The sequence below is a fragment of the Balaenoptera physalus genome (genome assembly GCF_965194825.1).
Source record: "Balaenoptera physalus genome assembly, chromosome: 19".
NCBI classification, from domain to species: domain Eukaryota; kingdom Metazoa; phylum Chordata; class Mammalia; order Artiodactyla; family Balaenopteridae; genus Balaenoptera; species Balaenoptera physalus.
Window position 1 is genome coordinate 5,030,921 of NC_138900.1, and position 21,090 is coordinate 5,052,010.

At 43.7% G+C, this 21,090-nt stretch overlaps 3 protein-coding genes across 4 annotated transcripts in view; 1 reads left to right on the forward strand and 2 right to left on the reverse strand.

Moving 5' to 3' along the window:
* LOC309648134 (zinc finger protein 610-like) overlaps positions 1 to 21,090 on the reverse strand; it is a 412,471-nt gene that overhangs the window by 79,515 nt on the left and 311,866 nt on the right. The gene's annotated exons all lie outside the window — the stretch shown is intronic.
* Positions 1 to 21,090, reverse strand: part of LOC309648189 (uncharacterized protein) — a 284,457-nt gene that overhangs the window by 61,285 nt on the left and 202,082 nt on the right. The gene's annotated exons all lie outside the window — the stretch shown is intronic.
* On the forward strand, positions 1,506 to 20,855 carry LOC309648297 (zinc finger protein 665). 2 transcript variants are annotated; one of them, XM_082436799.1, is made up of 3 exons: positions 1,506 to 4,910; positions 11,899 to 12,042; positions 17,111 to 20,854. In XM_082436799.1, exons 2-3 carry the CDS (start codon positions 11,901 to 11,903, stop codon positions 17,467 to 17,469), a joined length of 501 nt encoding a protein of 166 aa, XP_082292925.1. In that variant the 5' UTR covers positions 1,506 to 4,910; positions 11,899 to 11,900; the 3' UTR covers positions 17,470 to 20,854. The 2 variants fall into 2 exon arrangements, with proteins under 2 accessions (XP_082292925.1, XP_082292926.1); XM_082436800.1 differs by lacking the exon at positions 1,506 to 4,910 and adding an exon at positions 4,931 to 5,028 and having other exon boundaries at positions 17,111 to 20,855.

The window sequence follows — 21,090 nt, forward strand, 5'->3', positions numbered from 1 at the left end:
ACAAACCACACAAATCTAATGTGCATAGCAAGGATTTTACCCAGACATAAAAGGGGGAACATACTGGAGCAATAGTTTACAAATGCAATGGGAGTGGCAACAGTTTTACCTTGAGTTCAAGTATTATACAACAACTGAGAGTCCATATTGAGGAGAAGCTGTATGAATGTATGGACAGAGGTTTATCCAGGCCTCACACTGCACTAGACTTCAAAATATACATCTTTCAGAAAAACCACACAAAAGTAATGTGCAGGCTAAGGCTTTACCCAAAGATCAAAACTGTGGAACATAAGAGGAGTTATAGGGCTTCTTTGGTGGCGCAGTGGTTAAGAATCCGTCTGCCAATACAGGTGACACGGGTTCAAGCCCTGGTCTGAGAAGATCCCACATGCCGCGGAGCAACTAAGCCTGTGCGCCACAACTACTCAGCCTGCGCTCTAGAGCCCGGGAGTCACAACTACTGAGTCCGTGTGCCACAACTACTGAAGGCCACGTGCCTAGAGCCCATGCTCCGCAATAAGAGAAGCCACTGCAATGAGAAGCCTGCACACTGCAACCAAGGGTGAACCCCGCTCGCCACAACTAGAGAAAGCCCGCATGCAGTGATGAAGACCCAGTGCAGCCAAATAAATAAATAAACCTTTATTAAAAAAATAAAGGATCTGCCTGCCAATGTTCGAGCCCTGGTCCAGGAAGATCCCACATGCCGCGGAGCAACTAAGCCTGTGTGCCACGACTACTGAGCCTGTGCTCCAGAGCCTGCGAGCCACAACTACTGAAGCCCGTGTGCCTAGAGGACATGCTCTGCAACAAGAGAAGCCACTGCAATGAGAAGCCTGCACACCGCAATGAAGGGTAGCTAGCCCCTGCTTGCCGCAACTAGGGAAAGTCCGTGTGCAGCAACGAAGACCCAAAGCAGCCAAAAAAATAAAGTTACATTGAAGAGCAACCTTGCAAATGTAATGAATGTTGTAAAGTTTTTTTAATCAAGTATTCACATCTTGGGTGTAATGAGTGAATTCATGCAGGACAGAAACTATACAGATATACTAAACGTGGAAATACCTTTAAGAAACAGTGTGTTCTTAAGATTCACCAAAGAATTCATGTTGGGGAGAATCCTTACAAATGTAATGAATGTGTAAATTTTTTGGCCAATTCTTACAACACACCATACATCCAATAATCCATACTAGGAATAACTGTCTTTACTTCTCTGAGATTAACCTGAGATGTTACATACTACAGAATAATTACAAGTCACAAAATATTAAAACTTATGACATGTTGTGTGTATCACTGCAGCAAGGACATGTGGAAATGGCCCATTCTGTTCTAATAAAATATAGAGTATTTCATTTGAGTGTTCTTGAAAAGGCTGCATTGCTACTTTATGAATTTCAAGCTAAGGTTTGAAGTCTTTTGATTTTATACCTTTATTACAGGAATTTCCTGATGGTCTCTGGGATGGAGTCAAGACAGAGGGGCCAAATTCACTAGGTGTGGTTCATTCATATCCACCTTTCTAGGAAAAACAATACCAAAGGACTTCCCTGGTGGTCCAGTGGTAAAGAATCCACCTTCCAGTGCAGGGGACGTGGGTTAATCCCTGGTCAAGGAACTAAGATCCCACATGCCGTGGGGAAACTAGCCCACGCGCTGCAACTACTGAGCTTGCGCTTCTTAACTAGAGAGCCTGCGTGCCACAAACTACAGATCCCATGCACCCTGGGGCCTGCATGCCACAACTAGAGAAGAGAAAACCCTCATGCCACAACTAGAGAGAAGCCCACCTGCCACAACAAAGACCCAGTCTGCTGTAACGAAAGATCCTGCATGCCTCAATGAAGATCCCACGTGCCACAACTAAGACCTCACCTGGCCAAAAAAAAAAATATACAGAGTTATGTAACTCAATGTTGAATGAATTAGAATCAGGGAAGGGCAGAGAATAATGTAAAACTATGATATCAGTTATCATGCTTATGTTCAAGGAACCCATCCATAGATAGGCTACAGGGGGTTATAGTACAGAATGTTCTACCAACTGTCCATGAACAGATCAAGCATTAAGGACTGGACTTTTCATGGGAGGAGAGTGACAGGTTACTAGGACTCGTTATTTGTTAGAAATAACGCACTGGAAATGGTGGTTACATTCTCCATTGAATGGCAATGGTTAATGAAAATTAGTCTTTTTTTTCAATAAATTTATTTTTGGCTGCATTGGGTCTTCGTTGCTGCACGTGGGCTTTCTCTAGTTGCAGCGAGCGGGGGCTACTTTTTGTTGTGGTGTGCAGGCTTCTCATTGCGGTGGCTTCTCTTGTTGCAGAGCATGGGCTCTGGAGCACAGGCTCAGTAGTTGTGGTGCACGGGCTTAGTTGCTCTGCAGCATGTGGGATATTCCAGGACCAGGGCTCGAACCCCTGTCCCCTGCATTGGCAGGTGGATTCTTAACCACTGCACCACCAGGAAAGTCTGAAAAATTAGTCTTATTCTTGGAAATTGAATAGAAAGCAGTTAACTAAGAGTGGAATTTAATCAGAACAAACCAAATAGTATTTGTAGTTATATGATTCACATTTAATTGCTGCTGCTGTTTTATTCAGAATGTATGATAGGTCTCTTATTTAATAAATCACTTTTTTCTTAACCACGGATTAATCATGTTCCTTCTACCAACACAGTTTTATCCCACCTCAGTAATATATTACAGAAACTAAGAATGCACTATTAGGCTCTCAGGGCTGAAAGTATCTGTAACAATTTCTTTCCATGAAGGAATCAAGCAGCATACTTGGGGAGATTACATACTCATAATTTGTACTTTAGTTATTCTCTCCACACTCTATTCCAGAATATTAGGATGGCTATAGTGAAAATACCATAGCAGTGCATTTTAGAGGCTGACTTCCATTAATGTGCAAAAATGGAACTGAGTAAATTTAAAGATCTAATTGGCTAGGACTTCCCTACTGGTCCAGTGGTTAAGAATCTGCCTTCCAATGCAGAGGACGTGGGTTCAATCCCTGGTCGGGGAACCAAGATCCCAGATGCCACAGGGCAACTAAGCCCGTGCGCCACAGCTAGAGAGCCCAGGTGCCACAACTACTGAGCCCCCACGCTGTAGAGCCCATGCGCCGCAATGAAGGATCCCATGTGCCACAACGAAGATCATGCGTGCTGCAACTAAGACTCCACACAGACTAATTAATTTTAAAAAACATCTAATTGGCTTTGTTGAATGATTCATGAATAGGGCAGCATGCCACCTAGTAAATAGGGTGGTGCTCAAGGAGCTGTACAATTATGAATGCTTTTGTAGGGAGAAAGTGGGTTAGACAAGAAACGTACTGGCACAAAAAAAATTAAAAAGGATTGTTTCAGGCTAGGTCTCCTATTTTGGGTAGTCGTGCAGCTGAGGTCTTATTCTGTAGATAACCTCACTAGTGTTGATCTGGAAATTGCAGTTACTGGTTTCAGGCCATGTTCTAGGGAGGGATGAAACTACAATTAAGACTTGGTTTGCTGTCCTGGGGTGAAGGGACTCTGCCTTGGCCTTGTTATTCCTTTTTCACACCACCTAAAACCTGACATACTTACACGAATATGCACTATATGAATATATTTTATGTGGGTTTTTTTGTGTGTGTGCTAGAGTAAAAACCATGGCATAAACCTTGATTTACATGAAGTGAAAATAGGAATATAGGAAGTAAACCAAAAATATAAAAGATTTTCAGAAATCATTAAAAGTAGAACAGTCATTTTTGTGCTTGGAATGCTTAGTGAAATAGTTTGAAAAGGTCAGTGTTCTTCAGTTTCCTTTTAAGAATAAACAATATACAGGGGGCTTCCCTGGTGGCGCAGTGGATAAAACTCCGCGCTCCCAATGCAGGGGGCCCGGGTTCAATCTCTGATCAGGGAACTGGAGCCCACGTGCATGCTGCAACTAAGAGTTCACATGCCACAACTTGCTTCAGTCTCACTAGCAGGACTTGAAAGCAAACTCTTGCCAAAAAGACATTGACGGGTTTTTGTTTTGTGTGTGTGTGTGTGTGGTGTTTTCCTGTTGTTTTTGTTTTGTTTTTGGTTTTTGGTTCAGCTGTGCAGTTTGCAGGATCTTAGTTCCCTAACCAAGGTCCTAACCACTGGCCCAACAGGATATTCCCTTACTTACACCATTTTCATCTTAAGAGGAAACATCTTAGTTTCCGACCTAACTGGCCCACACAACTGTAAGCTTTTTTTTTTTTTTATTTTAATGAGTATTTATTCCACAATGATTTCTTTTTTAAAAAATAAATTTATTTATTTATTTTTGCCTGTGTTGGGTCTTCGTTGCTGTGCATGAGGTTTCTCTAGTTATGCTGAGTGGGGGGACTACTCTTTGTTGCGGTGCGCAGGCTTCTCATTGCGGTGGCTTCTCTTGTTGCGGAGCACGGGCTCTAGGCGTGCGGGTTTCAGTGGTTGTGGCACGTGGGCTCAGTAGTTGTGGCTCGCGGGCTCTAGAGCACAGGCTCAGTAGTTGTGGCCCATGGGCTTAGTTGCTCTGCGGCATGTGGGATCTTCCCGGACCAGGGCTTGAACCCGTGTCCCCTGCATTGGTAGGTGGATTCTTAACCACTGCGCCACCAGGGAAGTTCCCAAGTGTAAGCTTTTTATCTTAAAACTATTACAGTCACTTAAACTAAGCACGTGAAGTTACTGGGAAGCACCTTCGGTGCCCGCCCCCTGCCCGGACGTCTCGCTCCCCCTTCTCAGACCTGGGCTCCCTCCTCCTCCCGCTCCTCGTTGGAAGCGCTCCGCCCCGGCCACGCCCCCCGGAGGCCCTGCTTCTAATCGCGGGCGCAATTTCCAGAGGACCTGGAAGCGGATACGGCGGAGACAGGGTCATAAGACACAGCGTGAGTCTCTCCTTTCTAGGGCAAATCCGCGTGGCGGGGCCTCTCTTACTCCCTCCTCAGGGTCTTGTGAGTGACTACGGACCTAAAATCCCCACACCCGCCCCTGAATTTACTCCAGGTAAATTCAGATCTAGCCGGTCTGAATCTTTTCGGGGATCTTTTCTCTTCGGGTTATAGATTTCTCTGAGGATGGTCCTTGCCCTTGGTTTTTAATACCTTCCGTCCAGGTAGACAACGCCTTTCGCAACACTTCGCTGCTTAAAACCTGTTAACTGTCTCGGCCTCCCCTTGTGAAGTCCTTGACCGCGGGGTGGATTCGCCCTCCGCCCCACCCCCAGCCTCGCCCTCTCGGCCCCTGGAGGGCAGCGCCGGCCGCCCCGCTCCCGGCGAGGCCGCGTCCTCTCCCCGGTCCTGGGGTTCTGCAGAGCCCGCCCCTCTCCTGAGACCCCCTTCCTCCCTCCCCGCCCCTCTGTCCTCGCCTCCTCCTCAGACCGGTCCTTCTGCTTCTCTGGCCTCCCCTTCCTGGTCAGCCCTTCCCCTCACCCCGCGTAGGGGGACGTGACCTGGGCCAGCCTTGTGGACGCCCATGGTTCTTCCGTCCCAAGTTCAACTCAGGTGGAAAATGGTCTCTTGCGGTAGGCGGGCATCTTATTCACTCCCCATCTTTCTAAATATGGGGGCGAAGGGGGATCAGGAGAAGCAGAGACAGAGCGACCGAGAGAGGGATAGAAAAACTGAGAGGGAGAAAAGAATGAGGGAGAACCAATGGGAACTTAGACGGCGGCTGAGGGACTTGCAAAGAGAAAGTGAAATGAAATAGATTTAGCCTTGAAACTAGCGGGCGAATAAAATAGAGAAGTAAATAAAAAAAGGCGGATCTCCGGGTGAGCAGCACGGCGAGAGCCCTGGATCAGCGGGAGGAGGGAGGGCAGCAGTGGTGACCCACTCCGCACGGTGAGTCCGGGAGAGGAGAAAAGGTGGAACCGAGGCTTTCAGAGCACCAGGCGCTGGGAGAGAAAGAGGACAGAGGGGGACACGAAGAGCAGAGGAAGACAGCAGGAAGGAAGCGTCGCCAACTGCAGTGCCGGGGAGTGGGGAGGAGCGGAAGTTAAGGGCACTAGAAGAGGTGTAACCCAGAGGGTAGAGAGGGAGCGGAGGCGGGCGAGAAAGAGGAACAAGGGGGAACAGGGTGCAGAGTGGGGCAGGGCAGGTGTGAGGGAGGAAATAGAGACGCGGGCAGGAACGGCAGGAGAGCGGAGGGGAGCAAAAAGACGTAGGCAGAGAAAGAAATAGGGAGACAGATAAACGGAATGAAATGGTAACACACAGTAGTGCCGGTAGGTGGTGGGAGCTGGACGCAGATGGACGGTGAGTTGTTTGGATATGGATGATGTCGTGATATATGATTTGTGGCTTTAGAATATAGTACATTTAAAATTTGTTCAAATTATACAAATGAGGATGAGAATTGCAAAACTGCTGTCTACAGGCTTATGCATTTTGTAATTCTTTATATGAGAAGATAACTTCCGTTTGCAATCCCTATTCAGCCAGGGGGCAGTGACTTGATTCCCTTAGTTGTGGGTCACCCCCTTCCCTTTTCCTGGCGTGGAGTAGAGGTCAGGGGAGAGGACACCTGGGGCAAGAAATGACTGACTCTGTCACTACATGGTGCCTTGTTAGAGGAACATTTATTTAAAGTATTTTTGTGTGTGTAATGCATTTAGTTTTTCTTTCTCTATTCTGTATAAGTTTTTTTGGAAGTTGGAATAAATCTTAGTTCATTCAGTTTCTCCTTTCCTGTAACTAAGTATGTATTTCTGGAATAATTTTTGGTGGTCTATAATTAACTCATATCATTCTTTTCTAAACATTATAGTCTCAATTTTTAAAAACTTTAACAGCAGAATTTTTAGATGAAAAAAATTAACAAATTATTTCTTTTAAAAATGTGTTTTTAAAACAAAAAAAAGTATGTTTCAGGTTCCTTTGAGGCCTGCCTGCTTTTTCCTCTTTATCTTCTATATGGGAAAAGTTCCTTGGTAACTAATAAATAATTTTAGGCTATTTTGATGAGTACTTGGTAAAGATATCAATGACCGTGTATATTAACAGCCAAAACCTAGTTTAACCAGTTAGTCTCATATTCCATTTTCTTCCTTTTTGTGTGATCTATTAAAATTGTGAGCTGTGAGGTGTTATAAAGATGTTTCCCTCAGGGCCCTCTTGACTGTTCTGTGCAAGTGAGGAAGGATGGGCTGGAATGATGTGAAACCTTCCAACGGAGCCCCTCTGTTTATGATGAAGAAGTTTGCTCACAGCTTATTTCTAAGCTGACCCCTTTCAGTGTTTTCCCCACCAGCAGCAATGGTTTTGCAATTCTGTGTTTTTAAAATATTTTTCTTTGATTTTCTGAGAAAGGAGAATTAATTGCTTGGTATCAGTGTGATCAGACCTTGCAAGAGAAGTTTCCTTTGCTCAGCAATATGCAAGATCGTCCCTGTGTTTTTTATTTTTTAAAATATTTATTTATTTATTTACTTATTTGGCTGCGTTGGGTCTTAGTGAGGCATGCAGGGCCGTTCGTTGTGGAGCACGGGCTCCAGAACGTGCAGGCTCAGTAGTTGAGGCACGCAGGCTTAGTTGCCTCGCGGCATGTGGGATCCTAGTTTCCCGGACGAGGGATCAAACCCACACGTCCCCTGCATTGGAAGGTAGACTCTCAACCACTGGACCACCAGGGAAGTCCCCATCCCTGTGTTTTAAGTGGGATGGACGGTAAGGAGAAACTTTGCCCACTGGTCCTTCAGGAAGCTTTTCAGAATTCAGTTCCACATGGTTCTCTTCACTGAATTCAGACCTTCTCAGAAATATCTCCCCTCTGGCCCTCGGGGAGCCCACTTGTAAAATGGAGATGAGAGAATAGACCAGAAATTCTGAGTGTGAGCAACGGTGACCCATGAAATGATTGGTCAAATTGGGTGTGTGTCTGTGTGTGGCAGTTCTTTTTGGAGAGAGTGTCCCGTTGTCTTTATTTTTTTTTACATAAATCTCTTTAATTTTATTTATTTATTTTTGGCTGCGTTGGGTCTTCGTTGCTGTGCACGGGCTTTCTCTAGTTGTGGTGAGCGTGGCTACTCTTGGTTGCGGTGTGCGGGCTTCTCATTGCGGTGGCTTCTCTTGTTGCAGAGCATGGGCTCTAGGTGCGTGGGTTTCATTAGTTGTAGCACACGGGCTCAGTAGTTGTGACTCGCGGGCTCTAGAGCACAGGCTCAGTAATTGTGGCGCACTGGTTTAGTCGCTACACGGCATGTGGGATCTTCCCGGACCAGGGCTGAACCCGTATCCCCTGCATTGGCAGGTGGATTCTTAACCACTGGGCCACCAGGGAAGCCCTGGTTTTCCTTTCTTCTTATGTGATGCTCTGTGGTATCACAGTCATGCTGGCCACATAGAATGAGTTTGGCAGTGTTTTCTCTTCAACTCTTTGTAAGATTTTTAGCAGGATTAGTGGTAATTCTGCTGTAAATGTTTGGTAGAATTATGCAGTTAAAGACATCTCTTCCTGAGTTTTTCTTTGAGGTTTTTATTTATTTATTTATTTATTTTTTTGCTCGGTGCTTTGTGACCACCCAGAGGGATGGGATAGGGAGGGTGGGAGGGAGACACAAGAGGGAGGGGACACGGGGACACATGCATACATATAGCTGACCCACTCCGCCATACAGCAGAAACCAACACAACACTGTAAAGCAACTACACTCCAACAAAGATGCTAAAAAATGTCTTATCAATTGATTAAAGGGTACAGTAATAATATTAGCTAACAATTCTTCAAAGATTTCTAGGTGCCAGGCATATCAAGCATATGAGGTAAGCACGATTATTTCTCACTGAGGGCAGAAGAGGAGACTGAGGCACACAGAAGTGGTCCACCCAGATCTCACAGTGGGGTAGCAGGGCAGCTGGAATTCCAGGGGGCCCATCTGTCCCCCTTGCACCACTCTGCTGCTTCTCAGGAGAGCTTACTGCAGAGGCGTGTAGGAAGTGAGCAGGCCTGGTAGGCCGGTCACCCGGAGCCACCTCGTGCTCCCCACCCTGCTCCAGCCCACAGCTGCCGAAGATAACAGTGGGGATTATTGCCTAATATCTGTTCTTGCTTCCTTTGTGCCAGGTACAAGGCTAAGTGCTGAACCTGCAAATCTCATTCTGTCATTTCCCAAGGAGGAAACTGAAACCCAAAGGAGTTAAGGACATTGACTACCAGAGGTCACTCTGGTAGTGTGACCTGGGGAACCCTAGGTGGGAGTCTAGATGGCTCCGCTAGAGCCCTGGCTCTTTGAACCACTCTCAGCAGTTCCCAAACTTGCCTGAAGACATAAACTGCTGGAGGCTGGGACAAACCCAACCCCCTGCCTGCCCCAGCTCCCTTGAATTGGCCTCCCTGGGGACATCGCCTGCAAAACTGCATTTGTAAACAGGTGATCCTCATCATCTGGCAAGTTGGAGAACTGCATCTTTCCCAGAGGCCCCAGATCCTTCAGGCTCCTCTCCTGATGGCCTGGGAGAAACTGGAGTCAGATTTCCCCTCTCCAGGCCCTGCTTGTCCATCTCAGGGTTTCTGTGTGTTTGCTGGGATCCAGTGGCTACAGCACAAACCCAGCAGCCTGGGGACCCTGGCGGGGGGGAGAGGGCAGAGGGCTGAGGTTTCTGATTACTACTTGAATCTGTCTAGTTATAATTCTGTTCAGATTTTTTATTTCTTAATGTTTCCAACTTAGTAGGTTTATGTTTCTACGAAATTACCTGTATCTTATAGATTATGTAATGTGTAGGTATTATTGTTCATAGTACTCCCTTTTAATCCTTTAAAAAAACTTTTTTGACATCAGTTGCAATCACTTCTCATGATTTCAAAAGTATATATCTTTTGTAGTTGAAATTATATCTTCACTATATTCCCTGGCCTTGAATTTTTCCTACACTATCATGTTAATGGTTTAAATAGTAGGAAGATCACTAACATTTTCTGTGTATGTATGTGTGTTTGTGTGGGCCCACATATATAGTGACCTTTCATGCTGTTCCATGTTGTTCACCTTGAACTTCTTTATTTTTTTTAAATTACTTTATTTTTGGTTGTGTTGTGTCTTCGTTGCTCTGTGTGGGCTTCCTCTAGTTGCGGCGAGTGGGGGCTACTCTTCGTTGCAGTGCATGGGCTTCTCATTGCAGTGGCTTCTCTTGTTGCACAGCATGGGCTCTAGTCGCCCGGGCTTCAGTAGTTGTGGCTCGCAGGCTCAGTAGTTGTGGCACGCAGGCTCTAGAGCACAGGCTCAGTAGTTGTGGTGCACGGGCTTAGTTGCTCCACGGCATGTGGGATCTTCCTGGACCATGGATCGAACCCACACCACCTGCATCAGCAGGCGGATTCTTAACCACTGTGCCACCAGGGAAGTCCCTTGAACTTATTTTAAGTTTTCTCAGGGAACCCTCTGTCAACGTACTTTTTTGTTTTTAACAACTTTTAAATTATTTATTTATTTATTTAGTTGTGCCGGATCTTAGTTGCCGCACACAGGATCTTCGATCTTCATATCTTCGTTGTGGCCTGTGGGATCTTTAGTTGTGGCATGCGAACTTTTAGTTACGGCATGTGGGATCTAGTTCCCTGACCAGAGATGGAACCTGGGCCTTCTTCATTGGGAGTGCCGAGTCTTAGCCACTGGACCACCAGGGAAGTCCCTGTCAATGTACTTTTTTTTTTTTTTTTTAATTAATTTATTTATTTATTTATTTTTGCTGTGTTGGGTCTTTCGTTTCTGTGCGAGGGCTTTCTCTAGTTTTGGCAAGCGGGGGCCACTCTTCATCGCGGTGCGCGGGCCTCTCACTCTCGTGGCCTCTCTTGTTGCGGAGCACAGGCTCCAGACGCGCAGGCTCAGTAGTTGTGGCTCACGGGCCCAGCTGCTCTGCGGCATGTGGGATCCTCCCAGACCAGGGCTCGAACCCGTGTCCCCTGCATTGGCAGGCAGATTCTCAACCACTGCGCCACCAGGGAAGCCCATGTCAATGTACTTTTAATGCTCTATTACTAAACTCTTCTATTTTTTAGCTTGAGTTCCAAAGCCCAACCCTCTGAGTTGATGTGCTTGCAGTATCATTTCTTAGCTTCTTGACCCGAGACCTCAGAGTGTCTCTGACACAGTTTTCTCCTCTATAAGATGGGAACAGGTCTTTTCCTAATGACCTGTTATGTTGATAACAATTCATACCTGTAAAGTACTTATTTAGAGTAATGTTTACATATTGGAAGTGTTCAAGCACTTTTAGTCATTGCTGTTGTTATCATTATCATAACTGAGGATTTTGACCTTTCTCTAAAGCCACGGTGGACTTCGTCATGTCTGAAGACAGCACTCATACTGGAGCTCATCTGGCTATTGAATATCAGTCAGTGTTTAGAACATAATATCTAGCACTTCTGCACAGACAACCCATTCTTGAGTTATGTTTCTATGTGTTTTATAGTTGTCCACAAAGATGAAAAATCTGTATTAATTGGAGGATATCATAGTCTGTTATGAAAAAGCATAAGAAATTAAAATTAAAGATACATAATTTGGTCCAAATACCATAACGTGTATCTTTCAGAATATATACGTCAACAGACAGAATCAGTCCTTACACCTTTCTCCTCATTTCAGTTTTTATAAAGATAAAAACTATCCTCATGGCCACTTGGTTAAAATTTTTTTTTTAATTGAGGTATAGTTAATTTACAATGTTGTCTTAGTTTCAAGTGTACAGCAGAGTGATTCAGCTGTATATATATTCTTTTTTCAGATTCTTTTCCATTATAGGTTATTTCAAGATATTGAGTATAGCTCCCTGTGCGATTCAGTAGATCCTTCCTGTTTATCTGTTTTATTTATAGTAGTGTGTATATGTTAATCCCAAACTCCTAATTTATCCAACATCCCCCCCACCCCAGAAATGTTTTTGTTTCAGGAACAGCTGACTTTCAAAGATGTGGCCATCGATTTCTCTCAGGAGGGGTGGGAATGCCTGGACCCTGCTCAGAGGGCCTTGTACAGAGACGTGATGTTGGAGACCTACAGGAACCCGATCTCCGTGGGTGAGGATAACTTCTCTCTAGATGTTGGGATCTGCCCTTTTGTGTTATGCATTTTCCCCTATGTGCCTCTTGGGGGGCCCCTTGGAGACTCAGACATCATGCAACATCATGAGTTTAAACTGACCCTTTCTTCAGATGATCTGTGCCTTTCGTGTTACATCAGAGGTTGTTCTAGAGCTTAATTATATATAAAGCTCAATGGCAGGGCTTCCCTCATAGTGCAGTGGTTAAGAATCCGCCTGCCAATGCAGGGGACACGGGTTCAAGTCTTGGTCCGGGCAGATCCCACATGCCACAGAGCAGCTAATCCTGTGTGCCACAACTACTGAGCCTGCGCCTTAGAGCCCACGAGCCACAACTCCTGAGCCCACGCGCTGCATCTACTGAAGCCCACATGCTCCAGAGCCTGTGCTCCGCAACAAGAGAAGCCACCGCAATGAGAAGCCTGTGCACTGCAACGAAGAGTAGCCTCCGCTCACCATCACTAGAGAAAGCCCGTGCACAACAACGAAGACCCAACACAGCCAAAAAATAATAAATAAATAAAAATAAAATAAATTGGAAAAAAAAAGCGCTCAATGGCAGACTTTTTTTTTTTTTTTAAATCACATTAAAAGACATAAACTAGAATTATTAAGCACTGACTTTAGGCCCTTCTTAGGAGACATTAACAAATACATCTCTTAAACTTGCTCAAGGCCCATTTTATCTTTGACATCTCTGCCATGTTGTATTTCTTTGTTTTTTAAATTTTTTAATTTAATTTTATTTATTTTTTTATACAGCAGGTTCTTATATTAGGCATCAATTTTATACACATCAGTGCGTACATGTCAATCCCAATTGCCCAATTCATCACACTACCACCCCTACCACACCACTGCTTTCCCCACTTGGTGTCCATACGTTTATTCTCTACATCTGTGTCTCTATTTCACAATGGCAGACTTTTAAAAAATGTCTGATTTCCTGTTTTGTACCCTTTGCTTTTGACTCAGTATTTCTTGGAAGAGAGTTAGATATATGTATTACACTGTTCCCTATGCATTTAGAAGAAGGCAAGCAGTGGGTGAATGTTTGAAATATTTTTCCAGGAACAGCTGTCATGTCTTCACTACTCTGCTGAACAAAGCACTGTGATTTTGGAAAAACCACAGCACTTTACATTTTTTTTTTTCTAATTAAGTAATTAATTTTTTACTTTTGGCTGCTTGGGGTCTCAGTTGCTGCACGTGGGATCTTTCATCGTGGAGCGCAGGCTCTTCATTGCGGCAAGCACGCTTCTCTCTGGTTGTGCTGCACGGTTTCCAGAGCGCGTGGGCTCTGTAGTTTGCAGCACGCGGGCTCTAGTTGAGACGCACTTGCTCAGCAGTTGTGGCGTGTGGGCTTAGTTGCCCTGTAGCATGTGGGATCTTAGTTCTCTGACCGGGGATTGAACCCACATCCCCTGCATTGGAAGGCAGATTCTTTACCACTGCACCACCAGGGAAGTCCCACTATACATTTCTTTGTTCTGATAAGCAGGAATTTCTATTTCTGATCTGAACATTATCTCCATTTTAGAGCAAGAGAAAGAGCCCAGGGCTCTGGTGAGTGGTGTGAAAATAGCAAAAAACCAAATGGGTGGGAATGTGTGAAAAGTGTGAACACAGGTGGGATCTCAAGGCAGAGAGAAAGCCACGACATCTAGTAGTGTTTGGGAACCTCTTCTCAGGGTAGAGAGTTCTTTGGGAAAACTGAATTTTATTTATTGAAAACTCTCAGAGGAAATTTTTCTTCTCCGTAACTTATCCCTCTTGTCCTTCTGCACGTGAAATGTGTTCTTTCCCCCTCCAGTGGGGCTGCAGCTCCTACAGAGACAGAGGCAAGGCCTTTATCAGGATCCACAACACTCACCATCTGGCTCCTGTGCACTGGTTGTTGCCTGACTGAGGAGCACGAGGCGGGCTGTTTTTTCAGGGTCTCTTGCCCCTTCATCTCTCCTTCTGGTCTTGATTCCACTGGATGCTCAATTAGTCCCTGTAGGTCAGAGCTGATGCCTCTGGAGTCCCACCCCTGAGCCTCTGAGTTTGATCAGAGTTGCTGTACTTGGAAGACGTAATCAGAAGATGGGAAAACACCGGCTGCTCTTTGACTCATCTGCCACCTCAGAACCTGCATGGAGCTGTCTAAAGCCCTGTCTGCTTGTTTAGATCCCTCAGCCATTTCTTGTGTTCTGCTTTTGCCATGCCCTTCAGGGTTGTGTGTAACAGGGAGATGGAGTGGTTCTTCTGTATTGTTAGTTAGGAAAACTAAGGTCAGTGGACAGAGAGATCCTCTCTCTTTTTTTTCTTTTTAAATTTACTTATTTATTTTTGGCTACTTTGGGTCTTTGTTGCTGTGCGTGGGCTTCCTCTAGTTACAGTGAGCGAGGGCTACTCTCCATTGCAGTGCACGGGCTTCTCATTGAGGTGGCTTGTCTTTGTTGAGGAACATGGGCTCTAGGCGCGTGGGCCTCAGTAGTTGCGGCACGCGGACTCAGTAGTTGTGGCACACGGGCTTAGTTGCTCCATGGCATGTGGGATCTTCCCAGACCAGGGCTCGAACCCGTGTCCTCTGCATTGACAGGCGGATTCTTAACCACTGTACCACCAGGGAAGTCCCAAGAGATCCTCTTTTTGATCCCCAGTCCTACATGGGGAGCATATATGAATCTTTCAGGTCTTAGCTTGGCATCTGTGGGTCGAGCCCCTGGTTTCATCTCAAGGTCCTCGAGTATCTGACTCCCATATCTTGTAATTTTTTGGCTCTTGTACTGCTCTGCCTAGTCTGGGAATGTGTACTCTTCCTGATTTCTTATTTTCCTAAGTTAGTACGATTTGCCTCTTAAATGTGCTTTTGAATTACATAGTCCTAAGGACTGATGATTTTTCCAGTTCCTTTGCTGTGATAATCCACCTGTAGTTTGTGGACAACTTTTGGTGGACTCTCTGGGGAATGGGTTTACTGGGTAACAGAAAATTACTGATGGAGAACACTTTCCCTCATGTGTTGCAATATCATCCTACTGCATTCAGAGTCACCACTTGAACCTACTCAGTAGGGTGGTCAGCAGGCTGTAGGATACAAGATAGAAAGTATCACGAGTGCCTCACCTATATGTCTTTCCAGGTTTTTGTTCTGGTTTTGAGGACTGTCACAAAAGCCTGTCTCCAGGGCCCCGTGACAATGTTGTTCACAACTGGTTGAAGCCGCAGTTAGGGGTCATAAAGCAAGGTATCGGTTTAAGCTACCTTAAAGATTGTGCTGGACTTGCTTTTCCTTTGTTTCTGCGTTCCCTCACTCTCCTAATAGTAACGGCTTGAATCTGCTCTTTGGATCTCCGGTAAAGTCTAGGAGACTAAGCCTTTTTCTATGAACAAGAAACGGGGACATGGAAAGGCTGGCAGGGTCCCACAGGGTCTTCCTCAGTCTCAATCCCCCCCACCCTTTTTGATACCCTCAGTCTTAAGGGGAGCAGGTGTGGAACAAGAAAGGGAATAAAATATTCTATAAAGAGGTTAATCAAACTTGGCAGGGGAAATGAAATGTAGGGGGACTCGGTTTCAAAATCATGATCTCCTTCCTACTTGACTGTACTGTTGATTCGATTTCTTTGTATCTGCATGTGTGTGTACAGAAGAAATGCATCCATCCATCTCCTTTTGAGTCGCCTTTTCCTGGTTTTTCCTTCTGGTTTCTGCTAGCAAAATTCTTGCACAATCTCCTAGAATATTATGTATGTGTTTCTCGAATATAAGCATGACAATGGAACTTATGGAATATACAGTTGGACACATTACATAGGAAATAGAGTAATAGATGCAATCCTACCTTCTCCCTACAATCACTTTTTTTTTTCTTTTTAAATTTATTTATTTATTTATTTTTGGCTGCATTGGGTCTTTGTTTCTGTGCACAGGCTTCCTCTAGGTGCGGCAAGCGGCGGCTACTCTTTCATTGCAGTGCGCGGGCTTCTCATTGCAGTGGCTTCTCTTGTGGAGCACGGGCTCTAGCGCATGGGCTCAGTAGTTGTGGCTTGCAGGCTCTAGAGCGCAGGCTCAGTAGTTGTGGCGCACGGGCTTAGTTGCTTCACGGCATGTGGGATCTTCCCGGACCAGGGCTCGAACTCGTGTCCCCTGCATTGGCAGGTGGATTCTTAACCACTGCGCCACCAGGGAAGCCCGGTACATAGTTTTAAAGCAGATATTTAGGAAAATATTTTGTTTTCTTAAAATTTGTATCGGGGCTTCCCTGATGGCGCAGTGGTTGAGAATCCGCCTGCCAATGCAGGGGACACGGGTTCGAGCCCTGGTCTGGGAAGATCCCACATGCCGCGGAGCAACTAGGCCCGTGAGCCACAATTACTGAGCCTGCACATCTGGAGCCTGTGCTCCGCAACAAGAGAGGCCGCGATAGTGAGAGGCCCGCGCACCGCGATGAAGAGTGGCCCCCGCTTGCCGCAACTGGAGAAAGCCCTTGCACAGAAACGAAGACCCAACACAGCCATAAATAAATAAATAAAATTTAAAAAGTTGTATCAAATTCTTCATTTTCTCTATTATGTATTAATTTTTCAATTCTAAACAGCCAATTAATTAGATTATTTATTAGCTTGTTTGGATTATTTAGCATTACATCTTTTTTTAGCATTTATGTATGTATAGTAAGTATGCAGAATATATCTCTAATATAATATTTTTTTCTCAGTTATGAGACAGCAGTATGTTTAATGTTAATTGGTATGTGCTTTGGGGTCATGGTGGAAAAATACCCTCTCTTTGATAGCTGATGTCCAATCTGTGTGTTTTTAACATAGGATTTGTGAAACAAGGCTACCTGAAAATGAACTTGAATTATATGTTATTACTCTTTCTTTAGTAAAGAATTCTATTCCTTTAGTGTTGCTAAAAATTTTAAGATCATTGTTGGGTAGTTTCATAACTCTGTTTGGTATAAGTGTTACTTTTGGTGTAATATATATTCAATATGAAACATTTATTTATAGGTTGTAATGAATAGGATAACCATGGTTCTTTATATCTTACAGATATCTCTCTCATACGTGTGATCCAGCAGTTACAACCAAAAACGAACAGTGATACAAGAGAAGTATTCCAAACAGTGATGTTGGGAAGATCTGAAAGTCATGAAATCAAACATTTTTACCTCAGGGAAATCCAGGAAAATATGTATGACTTTGAGTTTCAGCAGAGAGATGATGAAAGAAATTATAAAGTAATGCCTATAACCCATAACAAAAATCTCTCTGATGGAAGACATTGCCATTGTAGGCGGGATGCGGGAATCAAGCCCATTGGAAATAGGCTTGGATTATGCTTTCAGGATGAACTCCATATAATGAGAAGTGAAGGGAAAATTTATAAATTTAAATTTAAATTTAGCTGACAAGAAAATCAACAGTAGTGCCTCAGTTTCACCACTTCACGTAATTCCTCTTACCGTTCAAACCAGTATTTCTAATACAAATGAGAATGATTTTATGCATTCCTCCAACACTGCCAGAAGACCAGAAAGCGCACAGCAAAAGACCTTACAAATGTAACGAGTGTAACGAAACCTTCCTTAACAGCTCAAACCTCACTAGATATCAGAGAATCCACACAGGAGCGAAATTATCTAAATGTGATATATGTGGTAAAATCTTTGGTTGAAATTCACACCTTGTGGGTCATCAGGAAAGTCAAGTTGTAGAAAAATGTTACAAATGTAATGAGTGTGGCAAAACCTTTAGTCCTGGCTTATAGCTCACTCAACATCAAATAATCCATTCAGGAGAGAAACCATATAAATGTGATGTATGTGGCAAAGTCTTCAGTCGAAATTCAGTCCTTGCAAATCTTCAGCGAATTCACACCGAAGAGAAACCGTATACAAATGAGTGTGGAAAAACCTTTAATCACTGCTCAAACCTCATTAGACATCAGAAAATTCATACAGGAAAGAAATTATATAAATGTGATATGTGTAGCAAAGTCTTCAGTCGTAATTCAAACCTTGCAATTCATTGGAGGGTTCATACTGGAGAGAAACCTTATAAATGTAATGAGCGTGGCAAGGTCTTTCGTCTAAAACCACATCTTCGAATTCATCGGAGGGTTCATACTGGAGAGAATCCTTTCAAATGTAGTGATTGTGGCAAAGCCTTCAGTCAAAATTCACACCTTACAAGTCATTGGAGAGTACACTTTGTAAAGAAACCTTTCAAGTGTATTGCGTGTGCAAAAACCTTTACTCAGGTCTCAACCCTCACGACACATCAGAAAATCCATACATGAGAGAAACCATATAAATATGATATATGTTTGGAAGGTCTTCAAAATTCACACCTTACAGTTCTTTGGAGAATTCATCGTGGAGAGGAACCGTACAAGTGTGAGTCTGGCAAAGCTTTTGTGCGTTCAGCCGCACTTGCCATCAGAGAATTCATAATGGAAAGAAACCTTACAAATGTAATGACTGTCTCAATGTGTTCAGTCAAAATTTATACCTTATGACCTACCAAATTATTCATACAGGAGAGAAACCTTTTAAATGTAATGAGTGTGGCAAATCCTCGAGTGTGCTTTCAAGCCTAACTTATCAGATGGTCCATACTGGTGAAAGACCTTGAAAATATCATCGATGTGGCAATGCTTTTAGCATAGGTTCACATTTTAATGTTCATGGGAAAATTCTTACTGGCTAGAAGCCAGGTAAATATATTTAGTGTAGTCAGACCTTTAGAAAATGAATTCATTCTAGAAAGAAACCTCACAAATTCCATGAATGTGCAAAACCTATACTCATGGCTCCCATCTCACCAGTAGTTTGGTAATAAGCACTGGACAAAACATTACGAAAGTAATGAATTTTCAGAGCTTTTAGGTTGTGCCTTAAGCTCAGGGTCACCAGATACCTCATGCTTAAAAATGCAATGAATATGGCAAAGTTTCAAATTATTGGTCCTTCGTCACTAGATATCAGAATCTTTATCCTGGAGAGAAACAACACAAATGTACTGTGTGTGGCAAGGATTTTACCCAAAGATCACAAGTCGGGGAACATACTGAAGTGTTAGCTCCCAAATGCAATGGATGTGGCAAAACATTCACCTTGAGTTCAAGTATTAAGCAACAACAGAGAGTCTATATTGAAGAGAAGCCATGGAAATGTAGGGCAGAAGCTTTCTCCAGGCCTCACAGTGCACTAGACTTCAGAAGACTTATCTTTGAGAGAAACCACACAAAAGAATACGTTTACTAATGCTCGTAAGTGATGATCCAGACTGTGGAACATAGAAGCTTTCCAATGTAATGAATGCGTAAAGGTTTTCATCAAGTGATCACACCTTTGGTGTGATGAAATAATTTTTACAGGTCAGAAAATATACAGATATTCTGAACATAGAAACACTTTTAAGAAACAGTGCGTCCTCAGGGAGCATCATGAAAGTCATATTTGGGAGAGCCCTTACAAATGTAATAAATTTGGGGAACTTTTTGAGCAATTCTTAGAATAGACCACACATCAAAGAATGCATACTAGGGGCTTCCCTGGTGGTGCAGTGGCTGAGAATCTGCCTGCCAATGCAGGGGACACAGGTTCGAGCCCTGGTCTGGGAAGATCCCACATGCCGCGGAGCAACTAGGCCCGTGAGCCACAACTACTGAGCCTGCGCGTCTGGAGCCTGTGCTCCGCAACAAGAGAGGCCACGACAGTGAGAGGCCCGCGCACCGCGATGAAGAGTGACCCCCACTTGCCGCAACTAGAGAAAGCCCTCGCACAGAAACAAAGACCCAACACAGCCATAAATAAATAAAAATTAAAAAAAAAAAGAATGCATACTAGGATTAGATAAGCCTGTAGTTCTCCAGATTAATCTGAGATATTACATACTGAAGAATCATTACAAGTCACAGTGTGTTAAAACTTATGACATGATGCATATATGAGGGTAAGAAGGATATATGTGGAAATGGCCCATTATCTCCAGTTTATAAATATTCAACTTTCTTGAAAAGGCTTCGTTACAATTTATGCCTTTCAACGTGAAGTTTGAAATCTGTTGATCTTATGCCTTCAGTGTAGGCCTTTGATGATGGTCTCTGGGAAGGAGTCAATAGGATGAAAGGGCCAACTTCATTAGGTGTGGTTCCTTCACCTCCATGTTGCCTGGAAAAATAAGGACCCTGAATTATTAAATTGAACATTGTGTAAATCATCGTTAGGGAGGGGCAGAAAATAATGTAAAACTAGGACATGACCCATCATGCTTATGTTCGGGGAGCCCTTCCGTAGATAACCCACATTGTGTTATGGGACAGAATTGTCTACCAACTGACCTTGAACAGGGCAGGAAGGACATTAATGGACTGGGCTTTTCATGGGAGGAAAGTGACAGGTTGCTAGGGACTGATTGGTGGAAATAATGCAGGGGAAAACTTGGTCACTTTCTCCATTGGATGGCCATAACCATTGTATATATCTATGTTTAATGAGAAATTAGTCTTATTTTTGGAAGTTGAACAGAGAGCAGTTATCTTGAGAGGGAAATTTATTCAAAAGAACCAGAATATTATGTGTATGTGTATGATTCGCATTTAACTGCTGCAATTACATTTTGCTAGTGTTTTATTTAGAATGTATTGTAGGTCTCCTGTTTTAATTAATAAATTTAATCACTTTTGTCAACCCTGGATGAATCCTGTTGCTTCCACCAACACAGTTATTCCCCATCTCAGTACTTTACAAGAGAAGCTAACAGTGCACCATTAGGCTCTCAAGATTGAAAGAATCTGCAATAATTTCTTTCCAATATGGAATCAAACAACATACAATTTGGGGATTAAATTCTCATAATTTGTACTTGAGTAATTCCTCTCCACTCTCTGTTCCAGAATATTCAGATGGTATAATGAAAATATCATAGCAGTGTATTTCAGACTCTGACTTCTATTATTGTGCAAAAATTGGACGGAGCAAATTTAAAAATCAAATTGGTGTTATTGAATGATTCATGAATTGGGC

Excerpts from the sequence above, each read along its gene's own strand:
- LOC309648297 (XM_082436799.1), top strand. The coding sequence starts at position 11,901 with ATGTTTTTGTTTCAGGAACAGCTGACTTTCAAAGATGTGGCCATCGAT. Across the intron at positions 12,043-17,110 it reads CAGGAACCCGATCTCCGTGG|ATATCTCTCTCATACGTGTG; the intron begins GTGAGGATAACT and ends TATATCTTACAG.